The sequence below is a fragment of the Lynx rufus genome, unplaced genomic scaffold, assembly GCF_022079265.1.
Source record: "Lynx rufus isolate CCGP_SWC_20201006 ecotype Redwood Valley unplaced genomic scaffold, mLynRuf1.p SCAF_5, whole genome shotgun sequence".
Lineage (NCBI taxonomy): Eukaryota > Metazoa > Chordata > Mammalia > Carnivora > Felidae > Lynx > Lynx rufus.
In genome coordinates, this window is record NW_025814867.1 from 113,440,669 (window position 1) to 113,457,607 (window position 16,939).

Consider the following 16,939-nt stretch of genomic DNA (forward strand, 5'->3'; position numbering starts at 1 on the left):
TAGAGATATACAAAAGAAGTAATGAAGAGAATCAGTACTTACTTTTTGTGACAACACCTTCCAGTCGAATGATATTTGGGTGGTCAAACTGACCCATGATACTAGCTTCTCTTAGAAAATCTCTTCTTTGTCGATCCATGTGGCCACCTTTCAAAGTTTTGATGGCAACGGGGATCTCTCTTTTCCCTGGTGTCTTCAATCGCCCACTACAGACTTCTCCAAATTCTCCTTAAAATATGAACAAAAGTAGTTGTTTAAGCAGAATACTTACATTCCAGAAGAACTGAGTTGTCATACGGTACTGTTTTTTTTTTGTTTGTTTTAACATAATGACTGTCAACTGTGTCATTTCCACATGGAGATTTCTTTCTTAAAAATTAAACTTATAATGATGATGTGCTTGATCAGCATCATTTATAATGAATAATGGAATGCACTTTCATATGGTAAGGCACAGGAACTGCCATTGATAGATCTCCCTGATCTGCAGAGAAATTATGACTAGCAGAATGGGTGATGCTAATGTAATTCTATAGAAAAGCAATCACTGTATAACATTTCCTGTTCCTGTTCTCAATACTGAAATATGGGCCAAATGTCTGCTCTATTCAGGGAATCCATCAGGCATGTGTAGCTGACTTGATCCTGCAGACCATATATCTGAGCTTCACTACCACCAGAAATCAATGCTAGGGTCAACTGGTACATGAAAATATTGAAATGACTACACTGAACTCAACTATAATAGGTGATTATACAGGCTAAATTACAAGTCACATGGTTGGAATACAAATATAGTAAGATAATTTATGGCTCAGCAATGGCTTCATTGGGAAGTAATGAATAGTAGGCAAATATTTATCACAAATTTAATATATATATTTAATATATATATTAAATATATATATTTAATATATATATTAAATATACATATTTAATATGTATACATATACGTATACATATACATATATGTATACATATATATGTATACGTATACACATATCCAGTGCTACAGTGCTGTGAGTTCAAAGAAGTGTAAGACTTGGTCTCTGTTCTTAGGAGCTTATAGTCTAGCAGAAGAGTTTAGCTGAACAAATATAACACTCAAGAACATAAGAACCAATCTCTGCAAATGGTGTATTAGTTAACTAAAAACAGTGGCAGCTAGAAGGCTTCCTGGAGCAGGTGAAACTTTTGCTGATGTTGAGCGATAGGTACAATTTGGATATTCAAGAAAAGCAGTAACGTTCCAGGCAGGGGTGCACAGAGGGAGCGAGAAAAATGAAGACAATGTTTCAAAGGTCAGAAGCCAAGGGTGGCAAGTGAGGTTATCGTGGGAAAGAAGTTTGGAAGTTTTCTTAGTGCAATGCAATAAATTCAATAAAACTTGAAATTCCAGACTTAACTTTTCTGAGGCCAATTACCTACAGTTGCTTAAGAGCATGATGCTTGATCACCAATTTATTAATCTATCAAGTAAAGATAATAATAAAATCTTCCATAATTCTATAATGTCCCTTGCTCATCAGGATACTGGGAAGATCAAAAGTGATGATATATATAAAAGTGCTTATCAACTGTAAAGTGCTGTTCATGTACTTTAAGTTATATGAATCTTTGGAATGGTGAAAGAAATGAAAATTAAAGTATCTTCAGTTAGTTTATTAGCTAGCAGTTCTGGCTAATAGTTCAATGTAATGTAAATTTAAGTGTAGAGAACCAAATTAAATTTTTGAAGTACCATAGATTTCAATTATCCTTATTTGGTCCAAAGAAGAACCAATTCATTATAATCAACTAAATATTGACTATACATGAATATTAACCACCTTTTGCTATAAATGCTAAGATATTTTTAAGTGAAAAAAAAAACACTAGGAAGGAAATAAGCCAAAATATTGCTTCTAAATTATGTGTAAACATGTCTATTAGAAATAGAAAGCAGTCTAACAAGAGAGTTTACTCTACGTTAAACCAACAAACAAGCAAATAGAAAACTCAGACTAGAGTGGGGTCCCCAAGTTCAGTGCATATGATATTAGAGTTTTATAAATCTTGTTTAATTTGACATCAAAAAAAGAAAAGTCTGTTTTTACTTAATGATATTCTCAACCTGTTGGAGGTTAAATGTTTCATGTTGACAGGAAAAGGAGGCTGTAGTTTTTCAGTTTTGTAATTACAAAAAAAAATTTGTTAAAGATTTTCTCTCAGACATTAAAAAAATGGCAATTGGTAGAGATGTTTGACATTTTACTATTGAAGCTCTGAACCTTGAGAGAAAAGGTATGTACCTATGTCTAAATTAATGTCTTATACATCCAGGCCTACTAAGGTACTTCAAATTCCTTCTTGGACCACTGTGGTTTGTTATAATAAATATCCACAATAAAACAGATATTTCTTTTTTTTATTTTGCCTTAATAAGTTTGCTAGTGAAAATAGAAGCTCACCAATATTTTAAAACTCCTCACCTGTCTTGAGCCCATAATGCAAGTGATTTTCTGTTAGCATTTCATAGTAATCCAAATAAACTTTTGAATGTAGTGAAATAAATAGAAAACACTGGTGTTATTTGATCAAGACAGGCAGAGTGGTAATTTTCTTTCTTTTTTTTTTGTTCTCTGAAATTTATGTATCCTATTATCACCAGGTAGGTGTTTTCTTCATGTCAAACTTTGTACCATCAAGCTGTTATCACACTTATTTCAGTGACACTAAATATGGTTGCCTCAATTAAAGATCTGAGACTCCTAGTGCATTCTTCAGGCAAAGCCCAAAAATTGCAGTCAGGAAATGTATTAAAACCCTTATCTGTGGAAGGCCTGAATGTATAAGACATATCAGAGAGGAAAAAATAATCTAAATCAAATGCATAGTTTAAGATATTGCCAAAGGCTGTTCCATTATATTATTGTCCTTGTAGCAAGAGTTGAGGCCCTGTACATAACCATCAGTAAGATAAATTATTCTTCACTATGATGTGTGAACGTTTTTATATACTGGTTAGTCCATCATTAACTCATTGACTACAGGAATATGGTGCTAACTATAGTTTTTTTTTTCTTTTCCAATCATTGTCGCCATCATTATTACACAGGTAGCACTTATACATTGCTTACCATGAACCAGATCTAAAAACTAAATATATATTTTGATCTTGACAACAAACATTTGTGGTGGGTACCATTATTATCCCCACTTTGCAGATGAAGAAGCTGAGATACATGGGCCAAATAACCTGCCTATCGTGACAAAACTAGAAAGTGGTAAAACTGTAATTTGAACTCAGGAAGTCTGGCTCCAGGGTCTGTGGTTATAACTACCATTTAGTGCTGTCTGGGATGTGTATTATTATTAATATTTTGTTATTATATTATAATAACAATTAGTATTGGATTTTCCATGTAAAGTCTACATAACCAAATTACAACTGTGAAAGAATGGTGGAGGTGGTGGGGAACCATCCATTTGGGGGACTCCCGCCTCACAATCTCTTGGAAGATTTCCAAAATTTGCTCTTCCATGTCCTGAGACTCTGGTTTCCCCTACCTCCAACCCCTTGAGAGTCAATGAAGCCAAGAGCCACACTCCTGATGGCTTTTTAGAACATATCTCTCAGGTATAATGAGGTATTTCTTTCCTTACACTTGCTATTTCCCTCTGATAGGAATGTTCTCCACAAAGTGTCCTCTTTCCTCCCTTGTCCATCTTCCTCAGTCCTCCATGGGGATGGTTTCTCATAAGCAGTAAAGGCCAAGATTTGAGGTCCCTCCTTCAGAAAACTTGCTCTGATAAATCCATCTAATTTAATCTCCACTACTAGCAGTCCCTTCTAAATGAGAAAGAAAAAATTAGCAGCTCAACAATCAGAAGCTGTCCTCGGTTTCACAGCTGGGCTATGTAACTCTCCTGTCACACACTATACCAGCCTTGACAAGGTTACTCTGAGACCATGACAAAATGAGACAGAGCAAGGTCACTGTGTACTTTGCCTAAGCACAGACAAAGGCAAGGTCACATGCCAAAATACTAAATATGCCCTCCTCTCTTGGCTAGAATGAATAATGGCTCTTTCTTAACCAATTCTATCCTTATCCTTGTTCTTGTCTCCCCTCTGTGGAGATAAGATTCATTAAGATATTGTGGTGTAAGTCCTAAAATTAAAGCCCAATATTATGTGCTGTTTTAATATCTGGGGGAAACTGGGAAGGCCTCAAACAGCCTTCCCACAGGCTCTCCCTCCCACTCGGCTCCCATATATATGGTTCTCTAGCCAAATATCCCTCTTTACCAAATGGCTCATATATAGTTCTTCCTTATCCCCATGTAGCAGGTTTCACTTTCCTGTCAGTCTGTGGAATGACTCAAACAAGCCAATCACATCCTCCTAAGGGAAACAGAGGGTGCCTTATCCTCTTGGTACTACAAAGCCTGTCTCTTACAACCTCCCTGGTTGTTTGGTAGGTTCCCAAGTGCAATCTCCAGGTGGCCCTGTGTAGTGTGTGGTGTCTTCTTCCTCCCTGGGCTGTGAGTACATGTAATTGATAAATATCTACCAACCTCACCTGCCTAACATAGGGTGTTGTGTTTTTGGCATTCCATGACTCTAGGGTAAGAATCCGTACCTCATCAACAGGGTGAAGCACTGTTCCTCAAAAAATTAAAAAAAAAAAATACCATGTGACCCAGTAATTCCACTACTGGGTATTTACCCAAAGAAAATGAAAACAGGATATTGAAGATACATCTACACTCCCATGTTCATTGCAGCATTATTTATGATAGCCAAGATAAGGAAGCAACCTAAGTGTCCATCAATTGGCAAATGGATAAAGAAGATGTATATGTACAACAGAGTATTAGTCAATAAAAAGAATGAGACTTTGCCATTTGCAACAACATGGTTGGACCTACACGGCATTATGCTAAGTGAAGTAAGTCAAACACCATATTATTTCACTTACGTGTGGAATCTAAAAAACAAAATGAACAAATAAAGAAAAAAGCAGAAACAGACCTATAAATACGGAGAACAAACTGGTGATCACCAAAGGGGAGAGGGTAGGGGGATAGGCAAAAAGGGGCGAAGCGGAGTGGGAAGTTCAGGCTTCCAGTTACGGGATGAAAAAGTCACAGGGATGAAAGGTGCAGCATAGGGAATATAGTCCATGGTATTATAATAGTGTTTTATGGTGACAGGTGGTAGTTACACTTGTGATGAATATAGCATAACACATAGAATTGCTGAGTCACTATGTTGTACACTTGAAACTAATGTAACATTGTGTGTCAACTACATGTGTATCAATAAAAATAAATAGAATAAAAAATACTTAATACAAAACACACACACACACACACACACACACACACACACACTCAATTATAGAATTGTTGCTGCTTTCTGGCAGCATCTAATCTAATCTGCTTCCTTAGATTGCCTAAATCACCCAATGAAAGCCCAAATCCTTTAGTAGGTTTCATTTAAATTTCCCTTACTGACACACACTACAGTCCCACATGTTGTGTGTTTTTCCCTTGCTAAAACGAACAACAAACCCAACTTTTTAAAGTACGGTGTGTTCCTGGGATCTTTGGCTTTGAAAGTATTAGCATAATATATTTACTGTATACCATTTCTGATTATCTGAAATTTCTGTGAAATTCATGTTTAACTATTTTACACATTTGGTAGGTATTTCTCCATTTAAAAATCTCTCCTTGATCATGTCCACTATAATGTAAGCCATGAAGACATGGACCTTAACATCTCTATTTTCTATTGTATCCACAGTGCCTAGTACATAATAAACAACTCTTTAATATTTGTTGAATGAATGAAATGAATAAATCAAGGGGAAAAAGCCTCAAGACCCAGAGTTGGGATATCTTAGAGGACAGGGATTTTCCAATATGATAACATTTTTTTAATTGCATAGTATCCTTTGTTTTCTTCTCATTGTGTACAGTTAAGAGAGGTCTCAGTATCTTCTGCATTAAGTTTTTTTTAACCTAATCATGCACAATCCACTTTCCTTCCTGTATGTGAAGGTAACAGGAAGAATATTTTTAAGTGTCATAGAGAGAAAGTGTTAAAAAAGAAGCGGCATAAAGGAAAAACATATAACCAATTTTTAATTTAGTTCTAGAGGGATATCTTAGTCTCTTGAGGTCTTAAGATAAATTCCATTATTATTAATGTTATCAGAAGGGTCACCTACCCAATTGTATTCAAGAACTTATGACTATTCTGTTGGATTTCTCCACAATACATAGCACACCTTCTACACATGAAAGAGAGTAACATTTTTAAAGAAAATTTATAATTTCACACCAGTTGAAATGATATTTGATATTGAATGCTTCTGATTCACTGTCACAGAAAGATTCAACATGATGCAAGATTTCTCATGTTTAACCAGACTTGTCAATAGGAAGAGTTAAGACATGAGAAAGGACAGGTTCTTAGAAAATGGGTCCTCTGTTTCCACCTTCACCACTCATTTGTTTTGTGGTATTAGAGGAAGTCAAATTACTTTTTTCTTTTTAATATCATTGACGCGGGAGGTGGGGTTGAGGGGGGGTTAAATACCTACCACCTAGCTACTTTTTGAGAGATAAAGATTAATGTGTAAATACTTGCCAAGCTTTTTCGGTCCTAAAAAGTTTCCATGTAACCAGTAAATCTTTTAAAATTATCCTGATACCACAGAAGACATGTTAAATATGCTATTCTAAGTATCCTTCGTGACCAGGCTTTTAAAGTCTAGGTCAGGAAACATTTTGTATAAGATCTGTGAAGGAGTTTTTTAACTTCCTCATCAAACAATGGGTAGGGACTTTTTCAGTGAATGAATTTAGTAACACATTATCCCATATTGTCCATTTTTTTCCCCACACCACATTCCAAATATTAGACAGCCTCTTTTTTCTTTCTGGGCAAGTTTTTTTTTGTTTTATTTTTGTTTTTGTTTTTTAAAGACATAATTCCTCTCAATTTTTGTGATTGGAATGTAGCAAGAGGACACCAGGCAGTAATTCAGAACATTAAGAAATGGCAGTTAAGTCTGATAGCAATGTGCATGTTAATCATTCCAGGTGCCTGGAAAGTTGACTCATGATTTCAGTGGATTTATCTCCCTTTCTTCCTTCCCCCAATATTTGGAGGGCTACACTGTATTTTAATGCTTGGTGCACTACAGTGTTTCTTTACACTAACTTCCTAGCTGACGTGCCCTTTTGTTCATAATCAGCCTCCAATTTCACGTCCCAGTCAGTTGTCAGGAGTGGCCAGACTCTATGATCATAGGCATGCCTGCAGCAACGCTTCTTAACACGCTTTTAAGACAGTATTTGATGTTTATGCATGCACACAGCAAATACATCTATTGCTGTCAAAGCTCTGTATTTGATAAAAATTTGTCTTTGTTTATATACTTGAGGCAAAAGCGGCCTTTGCTTTTCGATAAAATTCTGCCTTTCCTATTAGGCCACATGGGAGGGAGTTAAGAGGCGGGCAACAACCTGACAAGAAAATATTATGTGATTGATTCATTAATAATAACTTGAAGCTGTTTTTCTATAAACATACCTTCAAAAGGCTGAGCTGACTGCTCCTTGATTTATCCTTCTCCATACCCTGGACCGACAATTATTCTAATGCTAGTACCTCTTGGTTTCAACTATTAACTCAGATTTCTCCTTACTAACTTTAAACATCCTAAAGGCAGAGACTATAATCTTATTGACCTTTCTATCTTAGTACCTTGCAAGACTCCTGACATCAAATAGGCACTCAGTAACTTGCTGAATGAATGAATCTGCCGTAAGCTTGAGATTTCTGTGTGTACCTCCAAGGAGGGGTTGAGGATTTAACTGTATGATTCAGGCACATGATTACTTACTATTAACTTAATTAAATTAATTAATTGAGCTATAGCTGACATACAATGTGACATCAGTCTCAGGTGTACAACAGTGATTTGACAAGTCTACCCATTGTGCTGTGATCACCACAAGTGTAGCTCCTACCATCTGTCACCACACAATACTATTACAATACCATTCGCTGACTATACACTCCATGCTGTGCCCTTCATCCTTGTGACTTACTCCTTCCATAACTGGAAGCCTGTACCTCCCACTTTTTGTTTTTTTCTGCTAATACATGCTCCCAAATGCAACTCTGTCCTCAAGGAGATTAAAATTGTCTCTATTTCTGACATCACAAGTCCAGTATATAACTTACATATTGAATAGTCTTATTCACAACATTTTGACTTTTCAAATTCACTGATCCCTTTACTCCCAGAACACCTTTTAAATCTAACGTATTAGCCTCTACCAAAGGGTCTCTCACACCACTTCCTCCCTTGCCTGAAGGGATATGGAAAGAGTTTCTCTTTAGACTAAATGATTTGCATTTCAAAACTCTGCGTGATGATCAAAATTGATTCTCCATTTTGCCATTCCAAGAATGATGTTCGAAATAAAATCTAATTAAAAAGTCTCTGTGACCCACAGAAAGTTACTCAATGTCTTCAAGTTTCGGTTTCCTTATAAAACATTGACTATCTGCCTTGCAGAGTTATGGGAAGTAAAGATACCTAGTACTGCCTCTAGCAGCTCCTACTACTATCGTCAAATACTTCCACTTGCCCTTCAGCCACCTGCCTCCCCTCTGCGAATGAAACCCAGGACCAACCCAACCATTTGCCAGTCCCTACTCCCACAGTCAGGTTGCTGAGCACTCTGCACTGGATCACAGTGTTACTAGAAACAAATGGTTCTTTACTCAACTGTATTCTCCTTTCAGTATACGTACTATCTATCACAGGGTGATACCTTTCACCATCACCAACTACTGCCTCTTGGCTGTGAAGTTCCAAATCTAAACTTGTAACACAGACTCTCTCTTGAACTTCAGACTTGTATAACCCAGGGGCCATCTTATCATCTCCTATATTAGATTGCTTGGGCTGCTATAAAAAAGTACCATACCCAGAGTGGCTTAAACAACAGCAGTTTATTGTCTCATAGTTCTCATAGTTCTGAGAACTGGGAAGTCCAAGATCATGGTGCCAGCTGGTTTAATTCCTGGTTGCAGCTCTCTTTCTGGCTTGCAGAAAGCCATCTTTGCTTTGTGTCTTCACATGGCCATTCCTTGAGAAGGCCAAACAGAGAGCTATCTCTCTTCTCTTCCTTTAAAGCCACCAGTCCTATCAAATTAGGACTCCATCCTGAGGACCTCATTTATCCTTAATTGAAACTAGAAGACCTATTTTCAAATACAGACACATTAGGGGTTAGGGTTTCAACATACGACTTTTGGGAGGACACAATCCAATCAACAGCTTGGCTTAAAACCCATTTTCCTATCTTCATCTCTTATTTCATTTAGTAGCCATAGTCGGTTGAATAACCAACTCTGGCTCCCCAGAGATATCTACTTACTAATCCATGAACATACGAATCTGTGAACATATTACCTTATATAGAAAAAGGGGCTCTGAAGATGTGTTAAATTAAAGATCTTGGGATGTGATTATTCTGAGTGATCCAGGTGGGGCCAAAGTAATCACAGGGGTATTTAGAAGAGGGAGGCATGAGGGACAGCCAGAGAAGGAGATGGGATGAAGGAAACAGAGGTAAGAGTGTCAGAGAGATATTTGAAGATGCTATGGTGCTGGCTTTGAAGATGGAAAAGGGGACACAAGCAAGGGAATACAGGTGACCTTTATAAGCTGGAAGTGAAGGAAACAGATAAGTTCCCAGAATGAGTCAGTACTGACAATACCCTGACTTTAACTCAGTGATACTGATTTTGGATTTCTGACTGAAAAATAAGGTGTGTGCTTTTTCAGCCCCTATTTGTGATAACATATGGATGGCTCTTAGCACAAGGCTTGGCACAGAATGAGTTCTTAAATATTAGCTTGTATTTAAGCTGGACAATATCCTCCTTTTAAGTATAATTTCTTATTCCTCTCCAATGCATCCTTTTACACTCTTCTATTACTGTCACTTCTCTCAAACTCTCACAGGGGTTTTGTCTTCATTTCAATCTCCAGTATGTATCATAGCAAACACCGTGGGTAACAACCATTCACCGAATGCATGTGTGATTCAACAGACATCCTTCCAATAGACTCCTTCATCAGTACTTTACTCTCTATGTTAAAACTGAGTCTTATTTGAGAGAGCAGCCATGAGAGAATATAATTTACCCCAGTTTGTGTGAATTCTTGCACTAGCACAAATAAGACATTTTGGAATTCAGTCAGGTAATAAAAATGATCAGTATTCACAGTGGAAGGGTTGTGTTTAGACAAGCATGACTAAGATAAGCTAGTGGATTGTCAACTGTAATGGTCAAAATGTTTTCATAAGTGGGGAAAAAGTATTTTTCCAAATATTCATAAATAATTATTTTGACTAAAACATCCAATAAGTGTCCCAAATTATTATTAAAAATAGTATTATACGAGTTTTGTAATAGCAAAAAAACATAGCTTTAATATACTAAATGTTTATAAATAAAAATTATAATATTAGATCATTTTATCTTAAAGAAAATATGCACAGATAATCACACCTTTGTAAATTAAACCATGATTCAGAACTCTAGACATTTTAACATGATTTTATTTACTCTCAAGGGATAATAACAGGCAGATGTTCTAATAAAACAATAAACATTTAGAAAGTTTGCTTTGTGTTAAATTACTATCTTAACTAATGTAAACCCAATCTGAGGTACATTTTAGTCAATCACTTTTGTTTTTCAGAAGACATTCATCAAACTTGATCTTTTCCAAAAGTTTATACTTCATTATTTTACTTATTCAAAAGATAGAGTTTATCAAGTCCTAGACTACAATACGTACCATTATTATATGTACAACCTAGAAAGTAAATGTTGCTGCTAATTAAGCTATGGATGCTATCAATTATAAGAAGCAACAAAATTCAGTGATACTAAAATGAGAAAATTTACTTGATCAAAAACGTGAAAGAAGAGAAGAAATCCAGAGGCCAAATAACTGGAATGCAATCTCATTTTGGTGCATATCCTCCTGACCTATTTCCTACACATAAAGTTTAAACTATTCTTTTCATAAAGTTGCAGGCATAATATATAGTATTTTTCTGTATATACTTGAGACTCTTACATTTGCTTACTACTATAGTACAGGTGATGCTTGATTAATGTGGGGCTTAGGGGTGCTGACCTCAGGCAGTCAAAATATGCATATTACTTCTGACTCCCCACAACTTAACTACTGATGGCCTACTATTGACGGAAAGCCTTACCAACAACATAAATCATTGATTAGCATATATTTTGTATGCTATATGTATTATATACTGTGTGTTTACAATGAAGCATACTAGAGAATATACAATGTTATTAAGAAAATATGTCAAACTGAGTACTGTACTGAGTACTGTACTATAAAAAAATGGTTTTTAAGTAGACTTGTGCAGTTCAAACTATGCTGTCCAAGGCCCAACTATACATGTAGTTTCCATGCTATTAAATGTAACTTATATTAACAAATCCCTTTTTAAAGAGCTTATATTCATCATCAAATTTGTTAATTGTATTGCATATATCCTCTAGCCTCACTGATTTTTTTTTTCTTGTTGATTTAACAATTATTAAGGGAAGTGTATTAAAAACTCCTACTCCTTTGGCAGATATTTTTTTCTCAATTTCTGATTGTATTACTATTGTAAATTTTTGCTTTCTTTGTTTGGAATATGCTTGTATACATCTCATTCTTGACAGATATTAAAAAGTTAAAATCCAAAACTGTTATCTCTATTACTGAATGTCACCTTAGAAAATATGAAAATATTGCTTATATAGTATTAGAATAGGTAAAACTTTAGCTTCAATCTAGCCATTTTAAAACTAGGAAAAACCACTATTTTAAAATATAAAATAGTAAAATGAGTGAAAGTACTCATTGCTTCCTACTAGGTGAAAATAATAATAGCTAAGTAGGTACAAGGCACAATTTTAAGTATTTTATATAAAATAACTTACATATTACAAAACTAATTATGAAATTAAAGAAAAATTTAAAAGTACTAGGCCCTTCAAACTTGCTTAAATGAGCCACTGATAATAATAGAATTAGATATCCATGCATTCTGGAATCCTAGTGAGAGACAAACACACTCTTCTCCATGACGTCCACAAGGCCCACTCTCACTGCTGGGGTAGTTACTGCTCTCATCCAGTATGATAACCCTGTTGTCCTTAAGAATATAAATAGTACATAGAATGTAGACCAAAAAAGTTTTTACCATCTGGCATTCTTCAAACATGTTTCTTACGCAGATCCTTAAATTTTTTTAAAAAATATTTATTTTTGAGATAGAGAGAGACAGAGTACAAGATGGGGAGGGGAAGAGAGAGAGGAAGACACAGAACCCAAAGCAGGCTCCAGGCTCTGAGCTGTCAGCACAGAGCCTGACGCGGGGCTGGACTTGTGCAACAGCGAGATCAGGACCTGAGCCGAAGGCAGACACTTAAATGACTGGGCCACCCAGGTGCCCCAGATCCTTAGATTTTTAATCTATTTAAAATCAATACTTTAGGTATGGTATCTGCAAGTCTAAATTCCAGACTATTTTATTTTCAATATATCCAAATTAGTCATGAATGTCAGTAACCACCCAAGATTAGATGGCACCTGTCATGTCTGAGAAGAAATATAATTGGTTTAACTCTACTAGTTGAACCCTGAAAGAGCATCTGCTAAAGAAACATAAACAACATCTAGTCTTATTTATTAGATTAAAAGCTCAAGAAATGGCTGACAACTGCAATATTACCATGTTTCAAGTATTTTCTAAGTTTAACCACATAGTATTGGAAGAGTTATTATTTAAAGCATTACATTTAGGGAAATGGAAGATAGAAGTAAAGAGAAATACATTTGTAATACTGTGAATGTATATCCTAAACTCTTTGAAGTTGATTCATACAGTAGAATTTTCAGAAACTTTTAAAAAGCATTTTGTGAAGGCATATAAGACTGCAAGCAGAACAAAGAAATATGCCAAATATTTCTGTTGTTGTTTATTTTTCTTTGCTCTTTTTTTAAATAATGGGAGGTCAAATGATTGCTTTGGATTTCGTTGCAGAGAAAATCGTGAATGTGACAGTATTCACGTTCATGTTAGTGAAAAAAAATGTCACAGATGCTATGTTTCCTTCTGATTATAAAAGAACAACAATCAGGAAAAAAACAACAAAAGAGAAAAATATATTGCATTTAGTCTGAATACATAAAGAAATTTTTATTTGACATATTATAAAACTTGTATTTCCATACAGTAGCTGCTATCTTGAAATAAAAACAGGTCAGCCTATTTCTTAATCGATCACTTGCTTTTTATTAATCATAAGGAAGCACAGCATGTTCTTCCAGTAAAATATTTTTAATGTATAAATTGATTGATTTTTAATGTTAAATGTTTAAATTTGGGAAGCTACATAGGAAGCAATTCTAGTAGTCTCACTTCATGTGAAAAATGACACTGTTTAAGAGTTAGAAAGAAGGGAGAAAGTCAGAAATCAATATATTAGAAATAAATATATTTATTTTTAAGGTATTTCAGTGCTTATCTCATTTTGTAGACCATTGAAAATATAGTAGACTTGGTCTCTGGTTAAAGATAGTAGTGTACTATATGCTTAACCCCTTTCCCTCTATGAGGCCTCTCTAATAACAGAAAAGAAAAACCCTAAGTATAAACCCTTGTGGTCAAAGGATAAAACGTGAGACTCCAGTGGATAAGAGTTGCAGCAAATTTTTAAAAATAGAAAGTGATTGAAGAGTAGGAGTATTAATGGGTACAGTATGTCATAGAAAGGGAGAGGGAGACAAGAGGTTGCTTTGTTGAGAGGAGAAAATTTCATGTTGGAAACACAGATGATCTGCTGGCTTAGATGCACTCATTATGGGAAAGGGCAGGAGTGAGATGTAGGGACCCAAAAAACAGTAAGGGTATAGCTTTAAAGCTTAATACAGAAGAGTTAACCAGTAACTACCATAAAATATCAAAAGATTCTTTTCTAGAAAAAAAAAAAGAATATTCCCAAGCAAAATAAAAACCACATACTGGCATATGAGTATCTCCAATAAAACAACACCCTAACCACCCAAAATGACACCTACTGTAGACACATTTACATTCTTACACAGAACCACCAATCAGTAACTATTTGTGAATATGAATGGAAAGCCAAGGATTACTGGTCATGTGAGAAGAGTATATAGTATGAAAGAGAGGCAAAAAATAATAAAACAGAAACAAGAAAACTAAAAGAAGCAATGATGATGTGTTATAATATGTTTAATCTATCAAGAAAGATCTAGACGTGAAAAGAAATAATAAAAAAATAGAGAAGTATCTGGAAATTCAATGCTAAAAAAATACCCAAATAGAAATCTTGGGAGATAGAATTATGTAGATATAGTTAAAGACGTCTGCTAGAACCTAGAACAAATCTACCTACAAAGGACAAAGCAAACACCAAATATATGAATGTAATGCTTAAAATGGTAAAAACTCAATCCACGGGTTCCACAAATGACTAACAGACTAATAGAGCTCAGATGAGAAAAACCGCATGAAGGGTGGTAAGAGATCCAGAGTTCAGCTATGGAATGAATAAGTCATGGGGATAAAAGGTAAAGCATAGGGAATATAGTTAATGGTATTATAATAGCACTGTATACTGACAGATGGTAGTTACTTGTGATGAATATATAGAGAGTTGTTGAATCACTATGTTTACACCTGAAATTAATGTAACATTGTGTGTTGCCTATAATAATAAAAAAGAAATTTTGATGGAAATCTTTCTAAATGTAATTCACACTTTCCTGCCCTCTCAAAGGAGAAATGGAACATAATTTATCCTAGAAAAAAAAAGGGGGGGGGGAAAGAAAGAATACTGAAAGTTTTCCAAAAGCTAGCCTCTCTGGACTGAAAGAGCCTGCATGTGTATGGCACATTAATATGTCATTCCAAGGTAGAAACCTCCAGGCATGGAACTGGTCAGCATCTGTGTTGTCAGCTAAAAGACGGTAGAGCAGAACCTTTAAAATTCAGAGGGAAAGATAATTTTTAACTTACAATTCTGTCCAGACTAATTATTCACTGTGTTTAATTGAAAAGGCATTTTCAGATATAAAAGAATCTAGAAAATGTAATTCCTCTGCAAACTCCACTGTTAATTAGGAAGCCAATGGCAAAGTGAAGATAGTAAATCAAAAAGAGATAAGAGATACATCATGGGATACAGGAAATAATGGATCCAACTTAGTTAAGTGACCAGAAGAAAGAATGAGACCCATGCATCAGTCCAAATGGAAGCAGGGGAGCAGGCTTTACAGGAATGTAGTTAGTTATGTGTCAGAATCTGGACATACTGAATGACGCTCAAGTCTCTAGCAATCTAGAGCAGGGGTTGGCAAACTTTTTCTGCCAAAGGCCAGATAATAAATATCTTAGGCTTGTGGATAATTCTGACTCTTTTGCAACTACTTAATTCTGCAGGTTGTAGCACCAGAGCAGCTATAGTGTGTCCCAGTAAAACAGGCAAGCTGGCCTGTGACCCATAGTTTGCTGAGTCCCACTCTAGGGAAGCTCACCCATGGATTTCCAGCAGCATTACCAACAGGATATAGAAGAACAAACCGACTTTGGAGAAAGTGGTATCATTTAAAAGGACCTACACAATTCAGCAGTCAGGTTAAGAAAGGCTAAACCTTTTTCTCTTCCCAGCTTAGCAAAAAATAATATCTGATGACCAGGAGCTCTCACATGAGGAATCTTAGCAGAAAGGACCAAAACAATTATAACATTAGTATAGCACTTTGAAATTAAGTTGTTTTCATATTTTCACTTTGATTATAGGCAAAAAACTATAAGCATAAAAATTAAGTACCTACATTGGTTGGAACAATATATAAAGACTTAAAGACAATATTTAAAGGTGAAAAGGTAACATCAGTGACAAAGGTAACAACCAAACTGAGAGGAGAGGTAGGTGTTATAAGGAAGCTAAATCTTTATCTGTGATAATAAGAAGTCAATAGATAACATCTAATGTCAAAATAAATATGCACATAACCATCAGAATTAACAACAATCCATTAATAAGTATTGCCATGATGCATACAACGTGGAGCTAGAGGAGAGTGAAGGGAAGGGGTGGTGTGCTTGTGCTTTCGTTACAAGCCCTTCTATTTTCTTTAATTTTTCAGATATGTGAGAGTCACTTGGTTTTAAAATTTAAAATTGATGACTAGAGTGCTGTTAAACTTCATGGAATAAAGTAAAAGTTGTCACTGTTCCCTGGTACTATGGACATTTGTTCCACCAATCGGCAAGTGAATCGTAATAGACCAATACATCAAATGTAAAAACAACAACCATACTTACTCTTTTTCATATTTAATATTTAAAAATGAAAGTTAATTCTCCTCCCTCACCTCTTCATTTTTCTATTCTTAGCCAGGTATTAGCTTCTGCAATAACAGGGCCCACGACCCAACAGGGAGCTGAGCAACGCCTTCTGGACTTTGCTTACAACTTTGTCAAGCAAGACATTCTGCCTACTCTTGGGAAGAACTCACTTTTCACTTCTCTCTCAGTGACATGGTCATGAGTATTTAAAAAAATGGGCATTGTATGTTAAGGATTTGCTTCCCACAGGACAGAGTTCTACACTGCAATTAATCTATTTATAACTTCCCAGTTATTTCCTATCTTCATAAGAGGTATAGATCATGGGGGTAAAGAAATGTTATTTACTATAGCAAGAGCATAGTGACTTTCACCTTTTTGTAGAAGTCACCGTCACAACATCTGAACACAGTGTACATACTTAAAACTGAAAACTCTAAAATAG

At 35.4% G+C, this 16,939-nt stretch overlaps 1 protein-coding gene across 2 annotated transcripts in view; it reads right to left on the reverse strand.

The window, feature by feature from the left end:
* EPHA6 (EPH receptor A6) overlaps positions 1-16,939 on the reverse strand; it is an 884,276-nt gene that overhangs the window by 201,640 nt on the left and 665,697 nt on the right. For both annotated transcript variants that reach the window (XM_047099574.1, XM_047099573.1), the window contains one exon: positions 43-228. In XM_047099574.1, coding sequence (XP_046955530.1) covers positions 43-228 — 186 coding nt within the window. The remainder of the gene's footprint in view (positions 1-42; positions 229-16,939) is intronic.